General features: G+C 37.8%; 1 protein-coding gene across 4 annotated transcripts in view; it reads left to right on the top strand.

Annotated features, from left to right (window-relative positions):
• The window catches only part of ARHGAP32 (Rho GTPase activating protein 32), a 191,967-nt gene that overhangs the window by 162,159 nt on the left and 12,714 nt on the right, over positions 1–17,094 (top strand). For all 4 annotated transcript variants that reach the window (XM_070457389.1, XM_070457388.1, XM_070457390.1 and 1 more), the window contains 8 exons: positions 2,230–2,379; positions 7,317–7,419; positions 8,766–8,910; positions 9,364–9,446; positions 12,153–12,260; positions 12,739–12,884; positions 13,505–13,700; positions 14,949–15,094. In XM_070457389.1, coding sequence (XP_070313490.1) covers positions 2,230–2,379; positions 7,317–7,419; positions 8,766–8,910; positions 9,364–9,446; positions 12,153–12,260; positions 12,739–12,884; positions 13,505–13,700; positions 14,949–15,094 — 1,077 coding nt within the window. The remainder of the gene's footprint in view (positions 1–2,229; positions 2,380–7,316; positions 7,420–8,765; positions 8,911–9,363; positions 9,447–12,152; positions 12,261–12,738; positions 12,885–13,504; positions 13,701–14,948; positions 15,095–17,094) is intronic.

Genomic DNA, 17,094 nt, shown 5'->3' with positions numbered 1-17,094 from the left:
CAAGTTAAAATTCAGTTCCCATCCCTTTGAAACATTCCTGGAAATCTGAGACTAAAAGAATTCTTCTCATATACGTCATAGGCAGTTGTTAGAGTCAACAGATATTTTCACCAAATTCACCGTCAAAATACAAATGCCTGCTTTTTAACATGTATCTTGGATGTTCTGGCCAATTATTAAAATCTAGAAAAGAAATCAGAAATTATTCCTTCAGAAACAGAATGGAATTAACTGTATTTGCTCTGATACAATTATATATCCATGAAATCTGAAAGGATCAACTAAAATCCTTCTTAAATTGTTGAGATTTTACAAAATGATCAGATTTGAGCCATACATAAAGAGATCATTTTCTAATGTACCTACCATAAATGAAGAAGACTGCTTTCTACAGAAGCAGCAAAAAAAGTAAAATAACTGACAATATCCCTAACAAATATGTGGAATGTGTCTTTTCATAAAGAAAATTAGAAAACTTTGTTGCAAGATTTAAAACTTTAGAAACATTATGACATGCCCTATTTCCAGGTAGAAATACTGAATATAATAGAAATTAAAATTCTTCCAAATATATAATGTTACATTAATGCAAATTTGCTTGTTTTTATGTGTTCATCTTATAAAAATTATCCTAAAATTTGTTACAAAATGTTCAGAGATGGTTTGATGGCCACACTTTAAGAACAAAGATTCATAACAATCTACTAGAAACTGGGGAGAATAAAACTCATACAAGTTCAGAAACTTTTAGTATACTAATATGATATGTGTGACATCGTCTCAGTTACCCCAGTGGGTACAAATGTCTCATTAGCAGATAAGAGATCATATCATTTAATTTTATAGCAAAAATCTCAGATATAAGTGAGGCTGTAATTTGCCCAGAGTGTCACACAGCATGTTAGTGATGGCATCAAAATTATACTGATGATTCTAGGTAAACTGTAAGTGGTTGGTATAGAAAAAATAAATTTCCTCTTTAATCTGTGTACAAGGATGACAACCTTGTCCCAGTTCACTCAGGACTTTCCTGATTTTAGCACTGAAAATCTCATGTCCCAGGGAACCTCTCAGTTATAGGCAGGCCGGTTACAGTTGATGACCTTTGTACAGTTTATACAAAAGATGCTTAAGTCTGGAAGTAGTGTTTCCCATAAAATGTAAAGAAAATGTTTAATCTGGTCCAAGTAACCCATCTAGTGGTCCATTTGGGCCACAAGTTAATCTCAGTGCACAGAATTCCCACAGAAGGATTCATCAGTTCATGGGCTTTAGGATTTGGGTTCACTCAAGAAACTAGAGGGGGTTCAGTAAGACCTGTAATCATCTGCGGACTGAGCAGGAGGATTGGGGCCATGTGGCTTAGTCTTCTATCCTGCAGTTAATCTCTGAGCTTACGGTAATTTGTTTTATGTTGACTTCCAGAGTAATTTCCCCTGCAGGATGCACTTCTCAGCAAAAATCATTTTTCTAAGGATTTGTTTGCTTTCAGATCTTTCACTGTTGTCTTTCTAACTTATGTAAATCAGTGGAAATATCTTCCTGTATATAATTTGCTTATCTCTTAACTTTTATCAACAAAGGTCTTTAAGGTGATGTATTATGTGATAGATGAATGTCAATAAAGATCTAATGCTTTTTTATGGGTGTGTGTGTCTTGTACTTAACATAGCTGTTAGTTTGATAATTGTGTGCTATTTCATAATGGGATTGTCCTCTTTATAAAATGAGGAAGAGGGAATTGTTTCTTTTTTAAGTTTTATTTTCCAGATTATAAATGCCATGAAAATTTCTAACACTAAATAAAATACTTTAGAAATTAACAAGAAATGCAGTTTCTTAAATTTCTACCATGTTAAGTCTTACTTATCATGAAGATCTCTTAAAAAAAAGCAATATATTAAAGTAAAACTCAAGTCCTAGTTATAATCCTGTAGCATGCTTAGGTAGCATTGGGAAGTTGGCTGGTTTACCATGCTTAACTTAAAAGTCATAAATTATAATACTTCAGTTTGCACACCGTTCCATCAAATAAGACCACAAGCTGGTGAGAAGAACCTGCAAAACCATGCTTTTATTTATAAAGCAATTGTTTCTTCAACTTCTGCTGAAAATTTCCTACAGAATATATGGTCTGCTTGTAATAGATTATTTTGTAGTTATTGTGTTGAGATCTGCACTTCATTTCCTCGTGCTACAACTAAGATATTTTCTCTTATTATTTTTTAGTATCTAAAAAGCACGGCAAGCTCATTACTTTTTTACGCACATTCATGAAGTCTCGTCCAACAAAACAGAAATTGAAGCAGCGTGGAATCTTGAAAGAAAGAGTGTTTGGCTGTGACCTGGGGGAGCACCTTCTGAATTCTGGTTTTGAAGGTAAACATGAAATTTAAAATCTCATAATTTCAGTTTCTGACCTCTCCCTGTTGATCTCCTATAATCAGTTAGATACGGCAAGCAGCACCTGTTCCATTTGAGTTCAGCAGCACGTACTGAATGTTCTCAGGTACTCGCCTGACTTCGGGGTAACTGAGAATCACGAGGGGTCTAGGGATGCACTTTGGCATTAGAGATGCTTGTCATCTGTTCAGAAAGGTGAAGACATTCTCACCAAGGGTACAGTAGCTCTGCTGGTTTGCATTATTTTCATGTCTTTCCAGATAACTTCCTCACTTTTCCTTCTCACAGTTTGTTCTGAAATGTTAATTTCTCTTTTGGAAAAAAGTCATCGTTTTGAGATCGTGTATTACCAAGACCAGCTTCCCAACTTTTATAGCTAAAAATTTAAATTCCTTTCTCTATAAATTAAATTCTTATTCAAGAATTCAGTGCTAGGAAGAATGGATGGAGGGGCTGAATGGATAGAAAGAAAGGAAAAATTGAGTTTTTCTTTGATTTTTTTAAAAAATAGCACTTTGCCATCTCTTTTAGATGCTAGAATATTAAGGAAGTACTTAACTATAATTTTGATAAGTACCAGAAATAGGTGATTTGTGAAATTCTGAATCTTGATGGGCAACACCCATTATATACTTTTAATGAAGACCACTAGTGAAAGTTAGTGTAAATATCAATAAATATCAAGTTAAAATTAAGGCCTTACTCATTGCCTAAAGAATACCAATATACTTATAATATGGATTTAATACAAACTATACCATGTTTCTTGCGGGAGAAGACACAATATTACTTTAAATAAGTGTTAGTCCCAAACTAATATCAACTTACGGCAATTACTGAAAATTAAACAGAAAACAGACAGACAAACCAAAAGCCTGAGGATTATTTTTGCAACTAGTCAAAATGCACATGGAATAATAAGCCAATGAGAAGATCACAGAACATTATGGAGAGGGAAATCAGGGATAGGAGACGTCTAACTTTGCCACTATTAAAACAATATTCAAAACTAGAATGTTACTGATGTAGAGGATGAGATATGACTGATGAATGAAATAGCCTGGAATGTTCAGAAGTAGCCGTTCTAGATATGAATCCATGCTGATAAAGTGTTTTTTAAAAACCAGCTCATGGGGAGGAGTTCATTATAAATACATACAGAAACATGAAAGAGCAATTTTGAAAAACTTAATTCTCGCTTTATGACCCTAACAGTTTCAAATGTATGAAAGGGTTAACTATTTTTAACTCATAAGTGTTAATACGAAATGATTTTGTTTTGAGATCAAAGAGGAAAAAAACCATAAATGAAGAGGTGATCCAAACAAGCAGTTTCCATATAGAATAAGTCCCCTACATACGAAGAAGTTCTATTCTGAGAGCACATTCCTAAATCGAGTTTGTTAGTCCCAACAAAGTTATGTAGGTATCCAACTAACACAGTCGGCTATGTAGTACTGTCCTGTAATAGGCTTATAGTACTTTTCACACAAGTAATACATTTAAAAAACAAAAAATAAAACATTTTTAATCTTACAGTACCTTGAACAGTACAATACTGCAGTACAACAGCTGGAGCTTCCTAGTGGTACCAGCTGCATCATCGCTGCTTTGACGCTGCTTCCAGATAGCCTGGGCTTGAAATAAAGATGCTACTATATTACTGTTCTACTATACTCTATATAGTACTGTACAGTACAGTATGTGGAAGCACAGCCACTTGTGGAGGATGCAGGCGCCTGACAATATGCCAGACACACGAACTAATGTGTGTTTGGACATGTGAGTGCATGTTCACATCTTTGAAAGTTCACAACTTGAAGGTTCAAATGTAGGGCACTTACTCCAAATAGAAAGGACAGGTGCCACAAACTGGGAAAGTCCTCTTTTCTTGGGTATGGTGAAATGCTCCTAATATAGTAAACGAAAATATCATTCAGGCTTGTGAGAAAATTAAGCCCCTGGGTAGAAGAATAGAAAAAAAGATATAAATGTATAATTTTGACAGGGAACTAAATAGTAAGCAAATGCAAAAAAATGCAAATTTTCCACTGTAAACAAGTGGAAAAAAAAAGTGTCTCTGCTTATTTGCAATCATGGAAATGTATCTAAGCAATTTTGAGACACCATTTTATATAAGTAAATACTGCTGATATAACAAAGCTATTTTTCTAAATTATGATATCCAGTGCCATTAAAAACAGCAGAGATTTTTACCAGCAGGTGAAAAATGTTGGTTTCAGGTAGCTCTGGGAATTACTGCCTTTTTGAAAAACATTTTGGCACTCGAGAGCAAGAGACCTTACAGTATTCCTTTCTTGTAGCAATTCTCCCTCAGGATTATCCTAAGGCTATAATCCAACAAAAATAAAAATGTTCGTTATAGTATTATGTATGAAAGCCAAAAAAATGAATATTCAACTTTTTAGGGAAATTGCTATATAAATTAAGAAGCTATTCAAACTGTAAATTTGAATACAGTATAGAAATTTCAAAGATGCTGTATTTTTCTTGCTTTATTGCTCTTTGCAGATACTGTGCTTTTTTAATGAACTGAAGGTATGTGGCCGCCCTGTATTTAGCAAGTCTATTGGTACCATTTTTCCAAGTGTTTGCTCACTTCAGGTCCCTGTGACACACGGTAGTTCACATAGTATTTCAAACTCTCCACCAGCAGAAAGATTACAACTCACTGCAGGCTCAGATCATAGTTAGCATTTTTTTTTTAGCAATAAAGTATTTTTCTAATTAAATGTATGTACATTGTTTTCAGACATGATGCTGTGGCACGCTTAATAGACTATAGTATAGTATGAACATAATTTATATGCATTGGGAAACCAAAACTTTGTGTGATTTCCTTTATTGTGATGTTTGCTGTATTCTGGTGGTCTGGAACTGAAACTGTAGTATTTCTGAGGTCTGTCTGTGTATAAAGAGTAGGTATGCTTTCTTGTGGTTTGCTGTTGCTATTTAGTCACTAAGTCATAGCTGACACTTGGCAACCCCTTGGACTGTAGCCTGCCAGGCTCCTTTGTCCATGGGATTTCCCAGGCATTGAACCCATGTCTCCTTGGGTCATGAAGATGCCCTGGAGAGGGAAATGGCAGCCCACTCCAGTATTCTTGCCTGGGAAATCCTATGGGAGAGGAGCCTGGTGGGCTATGGTCCATGAGGTCACAAAGAGTCAGAGGTGACCGAGCAGGCATGCACTCAAGAAGGAATAATCATGGTGTAAACAAATAAATATTAATTCAAAATGACATAGTTCTGTTGGCATCTAGAACCCGCTACCTTTGCTTAGGGGTATATTCAAAGAAAGCTTGCCTAGGAGTGAGAGTTCAGTTGGGTTTTGAACAGCAACCAAGAGTTTTCTATAAGAAGATGGTAGCAGAAGGAGAATCCAGGCAGAGGAAGCTGACTTCTGGAAATTGATGGACTTAGAGCATGGCTGGTTTGTTTGGTAAAAGATGAGACTTAACTTGGCCTAGAGTTGTAATACTAAAATAAGTGCAAATGGTGAAGGACCTTAAAATCCAGGCAGTGTATTACCATAGTTAAAGTGTGACTCTGTGCTTGGACAGCTTGAGTTTGATCCTTATTTGTGCCATTTGTTTACTGCTTTTCCTTAGGTGTAAAATTTCACCGCTCTAAGATTCAGTTTCCTCTCTGAAAAGGGAGGTAATGATATAATTTCTCTGAAAAGTAAATGAGAGTATCCACTGTAAAATACTTAGTCTGGCACCTTTTGCTTGCTCAGTAATATACCTGCTTTCTAATAAAACTATTCAAAGCTAAGGAGTTTATGTTTTAAATAGAAGTTACAGGATCTGACAGAATTTAAAAGACAGGATGCAGGAAGTACAACACAAGGCAGGAAAACCGAGGAAAAACCTTTTATAATAATAAAGGAATGATATACACATTTAGAGTAGATAAGACTATCTTATTAAAGTATCTTAGTTGTTTCATTCACCTCTCTTTCATCCTTAATAGAGTAGTTTCTTGCAGACCAAATAATGTTCTTTCAAGCTATTCTTTTCATGGATTGTAAATAAAAATGATGAAACGAACATAGTTACTGAAGCCTGTGAATTCATCAATCTGCAATGCAATATAAATGAAGTTCAAATTTCAATTACTGTAGATTTTTGGTTTAAAAAAACATTTTCTCATAAGCTTTGAGTGTTCTGTTCTAGAGCGTAGGCCCGGAGTAGCTGGCTGTTTGTGTCAGTTGTTCAGAGGTAACCAGGGAGCCTTTCTTTTCTTCCTGCTTTTTGTTGAAGTGTGTTTCATGACCTGCTGATACTATTGAGTCAGAAGTCAGTAATTTTAATATAAAGATAGGCAGGAAATTAAAAGATTCCATTTACTTGAAATTGCTTTGACCTTTGCATTACCTTGATGTTTATTGGATATAATTAGAATTACCATTAACTATGAAAAAGATAAAAGAAACTTTTAAAGGTGAAAAATTGAAGCACTTAAAGTAGGTAATTATCATGTTGGGATAAACATTTAAGTTTGCGTATCCATTTGCTGAGTATGAAATTCAGCTGAGTAGCTGAATCTAGAATGATGTTAGAACTAAACAGTTCACCTTGCTATTTTAATATAATTTAAATGAGTCTATTGCAGAAGATCTTAGAGAATGTATCCCAAAAATTAATGAACTCTTCCACTTACCTCAGTGTAACAGCATAGAGCCAATCTTGATTATTCAGGAACCAGTTATCTAGTTTAGATGTGAAATTAACATAAATATGCCCTTATCATTTTTTGTGGTAGATTAATCTCCATGCCATATAGTTTTAGTTTGCAACTTTCATTTTGCTAAGACATTCTTACTTTTTGTGACTTTGTTTCCATTGAATACTCTCAATTTAATCCATGTCTTCCAAAATTCTCTCTAGTGCCCCAGGTTCTTCAAAGCTGCACAGCGTTCATTGAGAGATATGGCATCGTGGATGGAATATATCGTCTCTCTGGCGTTGCCTCCAATATCCAGAGACTACGGTAAAACCCAACATGGCTTTTTCTTTTTTATTCCTACTGTAATTCATTAAAATGAAACAGTTTCAAAATTAAGTCACTTACATCGATAATCATTATTTTCTGTAAGATAGTTTAGATAAAGTAAAAAACAGTATCTATATTGTTCTCTGTGTATGTTTTCGACATTTCTTCATTTGTAGTGTCAGAAACCATGGCCAATCTCAATACTTGTATTTTCTCTGCAATATTTGAAGATTTTTAAAAATTGAATTTGAACCTGTGACAACTATGATAGTTGAAAATTTACATTGTAATAGAATTATTCTTTAATTAAATTGACAAGAGTGAACCTGCTTATTTATTATTATTTTTAATAAGAATGAAGCTTTTTCTAATCTTCCTTCACCCAAGTTCTGTAGCATGTGCTCAAGTGTGTTTATGTGTCACATATTCCACATCCTTTCCCATTAAGACCCCCAGAGACAAAATTAGTGGTATCTTTTATACCAATAGAAATTTTAACTTTTTCTCAATCTCTTAGATTCTTGTCTGTTCTTAACATGTTATTATCTTTTATTTTTCGCTGTGGTACATGGTCATTGCCATTATTCTGTAAGGATTTTAATATTCTAAATTGACCACAGAGTTGATTTCTACTTTCAGAATACATGTTTGGAAAATACTTAAATTGATTCTGGTACTGAAGACAGTATAGTCTTTGACTTCAAACACATCAAATCTTGTATTCAGATTAATCCTCTAAGTTGACAAGTGGCCTCTTGTCTGTAGATTAATATTAGTCAACCTCCTGGAGAATAAGCTTAATCTGCCTCAGTGTTCTGAGCACAGTTTTTATTTCATTCACTTTCATGCTGTGGGTTTTACTTTCCGTGTTGGCAGAGAATTGTTTTATATTGTTTCTGTCTTCCTTACCCCTCTATCATATCACATTCCTGAACTGTGCTTCTTGCAGCTGAGGAATTTCTGCACATAGTTTTTCATAGACCAGCTGCCATTCAACTCTAATTTTCAGAACTGCCAAAATATTGGGCATCTAAACAGTTAGGAATTAGAAGTCCTATGTTTTGATCTGTGTGGTAAGAGCTGCTCTTTCACACAGGTTTCAGAGATATCTGTCCATTTTAATATTAAAACTATGCCCTGAATTTCTACTTAGAAAAACACTTGTCTCATAGTCAGACATTCAATTACTGCTGAATAACTTCTGCAAAATACAGTCATTTGAAGTAAATATTTGCTCACTGAGCTGGAGGTTAATACTTTGGACCTTTTCTTTCTGTTTTAAAGTCATATTTGCTTTTCTTTGAAAAAAAATTAGTTTTGTTGTCTCTCTTCTATCTTTTTAGCCATGAATTTGACTCTGAACATGTTCCCGACCTGACAAAAGAACCCTACGTCCAAGACATCCATTCCGTGGGCTCCCTATGTAAGCTGTACTTCCGAGAGCTCCCCAACCCTCTGCTCACCTACCAGCTGTATGAAAAATTTTCTGTGAGTACCAGTCACATTTAAATCAAGTTCTGTTTGCAATTTTGCTGTGGTTTTAAGTTGATTTCTCCATGAAAGAAATAGTTATATGAATAAAAGAGCTCCTTTAAAGAGAAAATATTGATAAAGAACACTTAACTGCTAGTTGGTCCACAGTCTTCACTGTTTGCACCTTTTCATCCATTCAGTCTCTGACTTTGAGCCACTAATCTTACTATAACCCTTGGTTATATGTTGGTTATCATAAAGTTTTAAAAATATTGTCTTGTATTAGATTTCAGCATCCACATAGCATGTGAACAAAGTTTACTTCCTTGGTACTACATTGTTTTTCCTCATCGTTCGGTGCCAAAGAGCAAGGTCAATGAATTTCAAAGTGAAACTGAATTGTAAGTGAAGAACTTTCATGGTTACCAACACAGCCTACTAGTTTATTTTGCATTATGGTTGTTCCAGGACGCTGTTTCAGCAGCAACAGATGAAGAAAGGCTGATAAAAATTCATGATGTTATCCAGCAACTCCCTCCACCACACTACAGGTAAACCACATGCTGTGAAATGCCAGCCAAAAGTAGAAGTCAGTTGTGTGAACATGGGCTCCTGGGGTTTCTAACTGTTTAAATTTCCTTGGAGTTCTGACTGTCTAAACTTCCATTTTTCCATACATTTGTATTTATATTTGTCATTATGTTCCCAGGGTCTGGGCACCATGCTTGGCATCCAGCAGGCACTCTGGAGCCCTCTCTTCTGTTTCTACTCTCACAGCCCAGTTTAATTTGTATGTTAACTTGGACTCTTGGAAGTAGTTTGGAGGATTTAGTTGTAACTTTCCTCTCCCCTACTGGCACACAACCACACACAGCCCCTTTTCTCATCTTCCTAGAATGGTTTTATGAGTGCTTGGTGTTGATTTTCTACATTGCTGTATCTGTGTAACTGTTATTTAAAACTACATCTAATAGTATGCATGTGTGCATGCATGCTCAATCAGGTCCAACTTTTTTGAGACCCCATGGGCTGTAGCCTGCCAGGCTCCTTTATCCTCTGTCCATGGGGTTCCCCAGGCAAGAATATTGGAGTGAGTTGTCATTTCCTCCTCCAGAGGATCTTCCCGACTGAGGGATTGAACTCATGTCTCCTGCACTGGCATGTAGATTCTTTACTGTTGCACCACCAGGGAAGCCCAATCTAATAGTATACCAGAATGTTTTTCCCCCTTCTGGGGTAACCTTGTTTTTTTCATGGAGTGATGGCCTGTTTGGGGTTTGCTGAGTTTCTTGTTATCGCTAGCTTGTCTCCTGACTCTGTCACAGAATGATGGGTATTCTCTCAGTTGTGTTTAAACATATCAAGTTACCTTTTAAAAGAAATGTTTCCCTGTGAAAACACCCCTTGTGGTGGCTTCAGTCCCGCCACTCATCCAGAGTGCCTCTCGCTAGGTCTCCTCCACGGAGCGCCGGCTCTTTCCCTCCTCCTGGAACCTCCCTTCATCACTTCCTTCCTGACTTAGACCCCTTCTCCTCTGGACCACCTGCCCGTCACTTGCCCGTCACTAGGGTCCACTCCCTGCTTTCCTAGTGTCCATCTTTGGCAACTGCCTGAGAAAAGGTGTGTGGGAGGTGTATATGAGGAGACTTTGTTATGAAAATGCTCTTATTCTCCTCATACTTTTGACTGACAGTTGGCTATAGAATTTTAGTCTGTAAATAGTATTTTCCCATAATTTTGATGGTATTGCACCACTGGCATCTAAGCAAAAACGCTGCAGCAAAGTCTGATACCAGTTAGAGTGCCACTTTTTTACTATGACCTATTTTGCGTTGTTTAAATCCTTTCGGATGCTTTTAAATTTGGAACCTACCTAGTGGCTCGTTTCTACGGTGACTCATCTTGGAGCAGGCTCTTTTTCACTCTTTGCTCTGGGCACTCATTGGGCTTTCGTCCTCTGGAAACTTCTGAGAAATTTTCTTGTGTTATTTCCTCGCTGGTTCTCACGGCAGCTTACGCCTCATCCCTTTTCTTTATTCTCTTTCTAGAATTGTTTTTATCTGCTGAACTAAACTCTTTTGAGTTTCTTACCTTTTCTTTGTCAGTTTCCACGTATGGATTTTCTCCAAACCATCTCATGATTAAGAACACTGAATTCTAAGAACTAACTGCCTCCCCTCCCTCTCTTTCTCATTTCTCTGAATGTTTCTACTTTATGTGTATAATCTCTTCTCTCTGTGAAAATATTACCGGTAATCATAGATTTGGTTTTGTTTTAAATTGTTCTCTCCTTGTCACAGTATTTGTTTCTTCCTCATGTGGCAGCTTATCTTCCTTTCCTTCTTGAGTCACTGTCAGGCTCATCTGAATCCTGAAGACTCATACATTGACCACAATTTAACTTTCATTGCTGTTTCAAATAATACTCTTAAACTTCTATCTTCCATTTATTGTCTTTAATAGTTTTAATCCCTATAAGGTAAGGACATTTTGAGAGATGTATCGGTAATACCTTGTGTTTATCTAACTTAACTTACATTTAAGCTGATAACTGTTTATTTTCCAAGATACTCTGCCCTATTGTTAAATCTCTCTATAAAAAAATTGTTTACATGAATCACACTTGAGAATATATAAGATAAACCAGGAATTAGGATTTAGAGTAAGCTTTCTGTTCCAAGAGCTTGTTATTTGCTCAAATAGTCTCCTCATTGGTACCTGCTGGAATTTTTCTTTTAACTCTTTTTAGGCTTGTGAAATCTTGTCATTTTCTTTTATAGAAGAAAAATTTAAATTCCCTCATTAGCATATCTGCTGCAAATAGAATACCATGACTTCATGATAGCGTTTGTCTGGAAACTGAGTTTTGGAGGATTCACTTCACTGATGTCTCTGAAACCAGATGTGTAACAGGCAGGAACAAATATTCCTAAAGATTTCTTTAAAACTAAGGCTGTTTCATTTTCTGAGCAAATCCTATCAAAAACTTTCATTTCTTACTGCATCTGCCTTAGACAATTTTTTCTTGATATTCTGTGAATGTAATTGCTATATATAAAATCCATGTTACTCTGACAGTTCTGTAGAAATAATAATATTTAAACCTTATAGGCAACAGAAAACTTAGATGGGATCTATAGGGTTTCTTTTTCCATTTTTCCATTGAAAACTTACAGATTAATTAGTGGAGCTTTTCTGCTCTATACTACTACCTGATGATGTTTCTTTGTGTTAATATGTTGCATTTCATTTTCCAGAACACTGGAGTTCCTAATGAGACACTTGTCTCTTTTAGCTGACTATTGCTCCATCACAAATATGCATGCAAAAAACCTAGCAATCGTTTGGGCTCCAAACCTGCTAAGGTAAGTTGCATTTGACTCATGACCTAAAGTAGAAACAATCAAGTAACAGTCTAATTCTTCAGTGTTCTCTTAAGGAGAATTTTCATTTATTTATTTTAAAAGTATTTATTTATTTGATTGTGCTGGGTCTTACCTACAGCACGCGGGATCTTTAGCTGTGGCATGCAGACTCTTAGTTGCAGCAAGTGGGATCTAGTTTCTTGACCAGGGATTGAACCCAGGCCCTCTGCCTTGGAAGTGCAGAGTCTGAGCCACTGGACCACCAGGGAAGTCCCCAGGATAATTTTTAAAAGTAAAGCTGATCTGTTGTTTTCATGAGCGTCTTCTTTAAAACAGGCGGTCGAGGTTTAGCCAAGGCACTGTCAAAGTGTGCTTTCTTCCTGTGGTTCACTTGTAATTTACACACAAACTGAAAGATAATGCTCTTCAGGATTACTGTTCTGGGGACCCTCTGATAGTAGTGTCGTTTACGCCACAGATCAAAGCAGATAGAATCTGCCTGCTTCAGCGGGACCGCAGCTTTCATGGAAGTGAGGATTCAGTCTGTGGTTGTAGAGTTCATCCTCAACCACGTCGACGTGCTCTTCAGCGGGAAGATCAACGCAGTCGTTCAGGAAGGGGCAGGTAGGCCCACATGGACGCTCTTCCCCGCTGGGAACACGTCTTTAAACCTCCACCGCTTCAGGGAACAGCGTCTCTTATCGCAGTTTAATAACTCTGTCTCCAGAGAGAGCAGCTAATTTATTCTGCTTCCCAACACTCACAATTTAGCAGTTGCGTTATGTGTTTTTAGTGAATACTAAATATTAGACCTACCATGATCTAAGTTCAGGGAATATAAAAAGTGTATCAAGTCACCTATTACTGATGTGTGTAAAAGTGTAATATAGAGCAGCAGAAGAAAAACTCCTCCCAAAATTAAAAATGCATGACTGACTCTAGGCCTTGTCTGCAAACCTTTAAGAAAGGATAGTTAAATTATTAGTTAAATACTTAAGGAATTTTATACTTGTATCTATCACTGTTAATAACATAGTATGTCATTTTCTATTCCTCAGTATAAGGCTTGGTTACTTTTGCCATTTAAAAAATTTAATAAAGAAAATTTAAAACAACACAGAAAGGTAGATAGATAGACAGGTAACCAGATTGTTATGCACACACTCACGGATATTTATATTTTTCCCTCATGTCAGAAAGTTTGAGTCTCGTCATTGCTTTTTTCTTTTTTTCCCTTTTCAAAGCTTCTCTATCAAGACCCAAGTCCCTGCTGGTCTCGTCTCCATCTACCAAGCTGCTGACCCTGGAGGAAGCCCAGGCGCGAACACAGGCTCAGGTCAATTCTCCAATTGTGACCGAAAATAAATACATTGAAGTAGGAGAAGGACCTGCTGCACTCCAGGGGAAATTTCATACCATCATCGAGTTCCCACTCGAAAGGTAAAATTCATTTAGTCCACCTCAGAACTGTGCGTTTCATGACTATTTGTTGTTTTTTTTTCTTTTACTTTGGTATTTTAGTATTACTATACTGATTCTGTCAGTCCCAGAAAAACCTGTTCATTCGACTGTGGATGTTACTTCATGGGAACTGAAGCGAAGGGTTATCAAAAAGCATCACATCAGATCTTAAGAGAAACAGAGAATCAGAACTGGGGAGGACACAGACGGAATCTGAGAACCACTGCTGTTCACTTTCTCAGCGTCCTCTTCAGCTCTGATTCTGTTTCTCTCTAAAGAAACGATGAGCACGTGGTTTCTGTCACTTCTTTTCTGGTTGTGAGCAGACTAGTGTCCATGAGTTAATTTTGATCTCAGGTCGCTGCTCTGGCTGCTCCATAAGAATGTCAGGATTTCAGCTCCCTGGGTTGGGTCGCACTCATAGAAGTTCATTTCCATATGTTAGTATACCTTTCTAAATTCTTTTCACTTCCCTCGACCGAAATGTCCTGACAACAGAAAGTTAGAACATACTCTTTTACTTTATCATTCTGAGTTTGTCTTCAGCTTCTTGAATTTTTTACTCTATAATTTCCTCAAAAACCTTTTTATAGAATAGTAATCAAGAGTGTCGACGCTGGGTGGACCTGGGTTCCAATCTTGACTCCATCATTTACTAGTTTTACAACATTAAACTTCTGCTTCTTACTCCCTCAGCTGTACAATGAGAATAGTACTTAAAATGACAATAATAGTACCTACCTCAAATGGTTTTATATAACTTAAACGAGATACCATGTAAACCAGTTAGCATAGTGCCTGGCATTCAGTTTATATTAGTTACTTTTCTTAGTGCTTTGCTTCTTTTTTGGCTTAATTCTCTTTACCCACACCTAGAATCATTTTCTTCAACTCTGTTTTATTTTTGGAGATTTAATATTTCCTCTTCCTAAATATGTTATTCTCACTTATTTCACAGACTGTGAGGTTAGCTCTCAGTATGAAAATCTGGTGAAGTTATCTTTGTGGAACTAGTGACAACCGTTCACGTCCACGCGTTTAATCCTCATGTCCTGCTTCAGCGGCACAGCTCAGCTGTGCCGGGCGGCGCGCGCTCTGTGGAAGGCGGATGTCGACTCTGTCCGCCGTGCCTCTGCAGGCTGCTTGCTCTTTCCATCCTGTATTCACCTTCAGTGAGGAAAGATAGCCTCTTGGATGTCTTAATGTAGACCGTTTTCCCTCTCCTAGGAGGAGGCCTCAAAATAAAATGAAAAAGTCTCCTGTGGGCAGCTGGCGTTCCTTTTTCAACTTGGGGAAATCCTCGTCTGTTTCTAAACGGAAGTTGCAGCGTAATGAGAGTGAGCCCTCCGAGATGAAAGCCATGGCTCTGAAAGGTGAGTGTTCACGCCTTCCCTTCCCTCTGGCCCCCAGGAGCGGCCTGCGTGGGGCTGCAGCTCCCGTCCTGTCACACGGCTCTTCTCTCACCAGGACACACGCTCAGCACGTTGTTGTCACAGGTGCCAACAGGATGTGTCCTCATTGTGCTGTTGCGGGCGAACCGTCCCCTACCAATGCTTTATCCCCAAATACATAGTATATATAAGTGCGTAGAAGTTCCGTTTCTTTGGAAACTATACAGATTATATATAGTGTCAGTGTGTTTAAATATTCACAGCTATTTGTAATATAGTTTGTATATGGTTGGTAATAAAAAGTAACTGCTATGGTATTTAAACTTGTTAATCTTATATATTTATAGATTTTTAAGAAATGACGAAATCAGGTTTCAACATGCGTGTAAGAGTTTTAAATCTTATAACCAAAGAAGGTGTCTTTTTCCTAGATGATACGTTGAAATGAGAGTATCTTATGGGATAGATAAATCTATTTCTATGTTGTTCAAAGTACTGCTCTTTTAAAAATCATTTAAATTTACTGTTGTTAACAGGTTCTGAATCTGTTAGTGTTTAATTCTCAGGCAACGCTAGAAATACAGTGTTCGATTCATTTAATTCATCATTCTTTCAATTTGCAATCATGTACTAAGCATGTGCTAGATATTTTGATAGCAGCCTCTGCAGAAAGAAAGAAAATTAAGACAGTGCTCCCAACCTTCATGTCTTACTTGGGACATATGTGTAAGAAAATTTGTGCAGAATCATAGCTATTGAAATTGAGGCTTATGTGAGGCATTTATGGCAGGAGTGGTCAATTCCTATGGGGAGAGAGGTGGGTGGTCAGGAAATAGAACCTGAGACTTGGGTTTTGAAGGATAAGTAGGGATTCACCTGACCAGCAAGGGACTGAGAAAGGTGTTTCGGGAAGTGGTAAGCAGAGTGTGTGTTGGTGTGTGGAGCAGGGAGCGTGAAGAACACACGGGTGGGATGGTACACACAGAGGTCCAGGTCTCGGGCCCAGGGTGCTTGTTGGGGGTGTGGTTTTGTTCTGCATTCCTTAGGTGTCACTCAGTGGCTGCAGTATGTAACATGATCAAGTTTGGGTTTAAGAAAGATGACTTTGGCAGCAGTGTGGGGAATGTGCAGGAAGAGGATAAGCCTGGAGTCTGGACGGTAAGTCAGGAGACAGTTACAGCTGTGCAGACAGGAAACGAAGAGCATCTGCAATAAGCAGTGGCTGTCGGAGTGGGAGATAGATTTGAGAGGTATTTATGAGGCAGAATCGACGGGTGGGCAGAAAAATGGTTGTGAAGAATGAGAAAGGTAATTGTCAGGTGTTGATTAAATAGTCAGGGAGTTGCTATAATTCCCGAAGGGAGTAGGTTTAGGAAGAAAAATGATATGTTAATTTTGGATGCAGTGAATTGGAGCTGCCCAAAAGGTGATTAGTAGTGGGGAACGGGAATTCAATAAAGGGGTTTAATCTGACTAGAAATACAGATTTGAAACTCATCAGCAAACCAAGCGTGAGAACCCTAGGGGTATTTTTTTTATGGCCAAGGGAAAGCCTGCTGAGTGAGAGGAGCAGGTTGGAGGCTGAATCCTGGAGAACAGTGTTTAGAGGGTGGCGGAGGCAGAGCTGTCACGAAGGAGAGTGAGAAGAAATGGCCCCTTGGCAGGGACAGAAGACACGGTGGTGGTTGCGCAGTTGCTAAGTCATATTTGACTCTTGGCGAACCCATGGACTGCATGCTGGCGGGGACTGCAGCACGCCAGGCTTCCCTGTCCTTCCTCATCTCCCAGAGCTGGCTCAAACTCATGTCCGTTGAGTCGGTAATACCATCCGACCATCCCATCCTCTGTGATCCCCTTCTCCTCCTGCTCTCAGTCTTTCCCAGCATCAGGGTCTTTTCCAGTGAGTCGGCTCTTCATGTCAGGTGGCCAAAGTACTGGAGCTTCAGCTTTATCATCAGTCCTTCCAGTGAGTATCACACAGG

The sequence above is a fragment of the Odocoileus virginianus genome, chromosome 28 (genome assembly GCF_023699985.2).
Source record: "Odocoileus virginianus isolate 20LAN1187 ecotype Illinois chromosome 28, Ovbor_1.2, whole genome shotgun sequence".
Taxonomy (NCBI): Eukaryota; Metazoa; Chordata; class Mammalia; order Artiodactyla; family Cervidae; genus Odocoileus; species Odocoileus virginianus.
The sequence above is the reverse complement of the archived record's forward strand: the minus strand, read 5'-3'. Positions and strand labels throughout refer to the sequence as shown.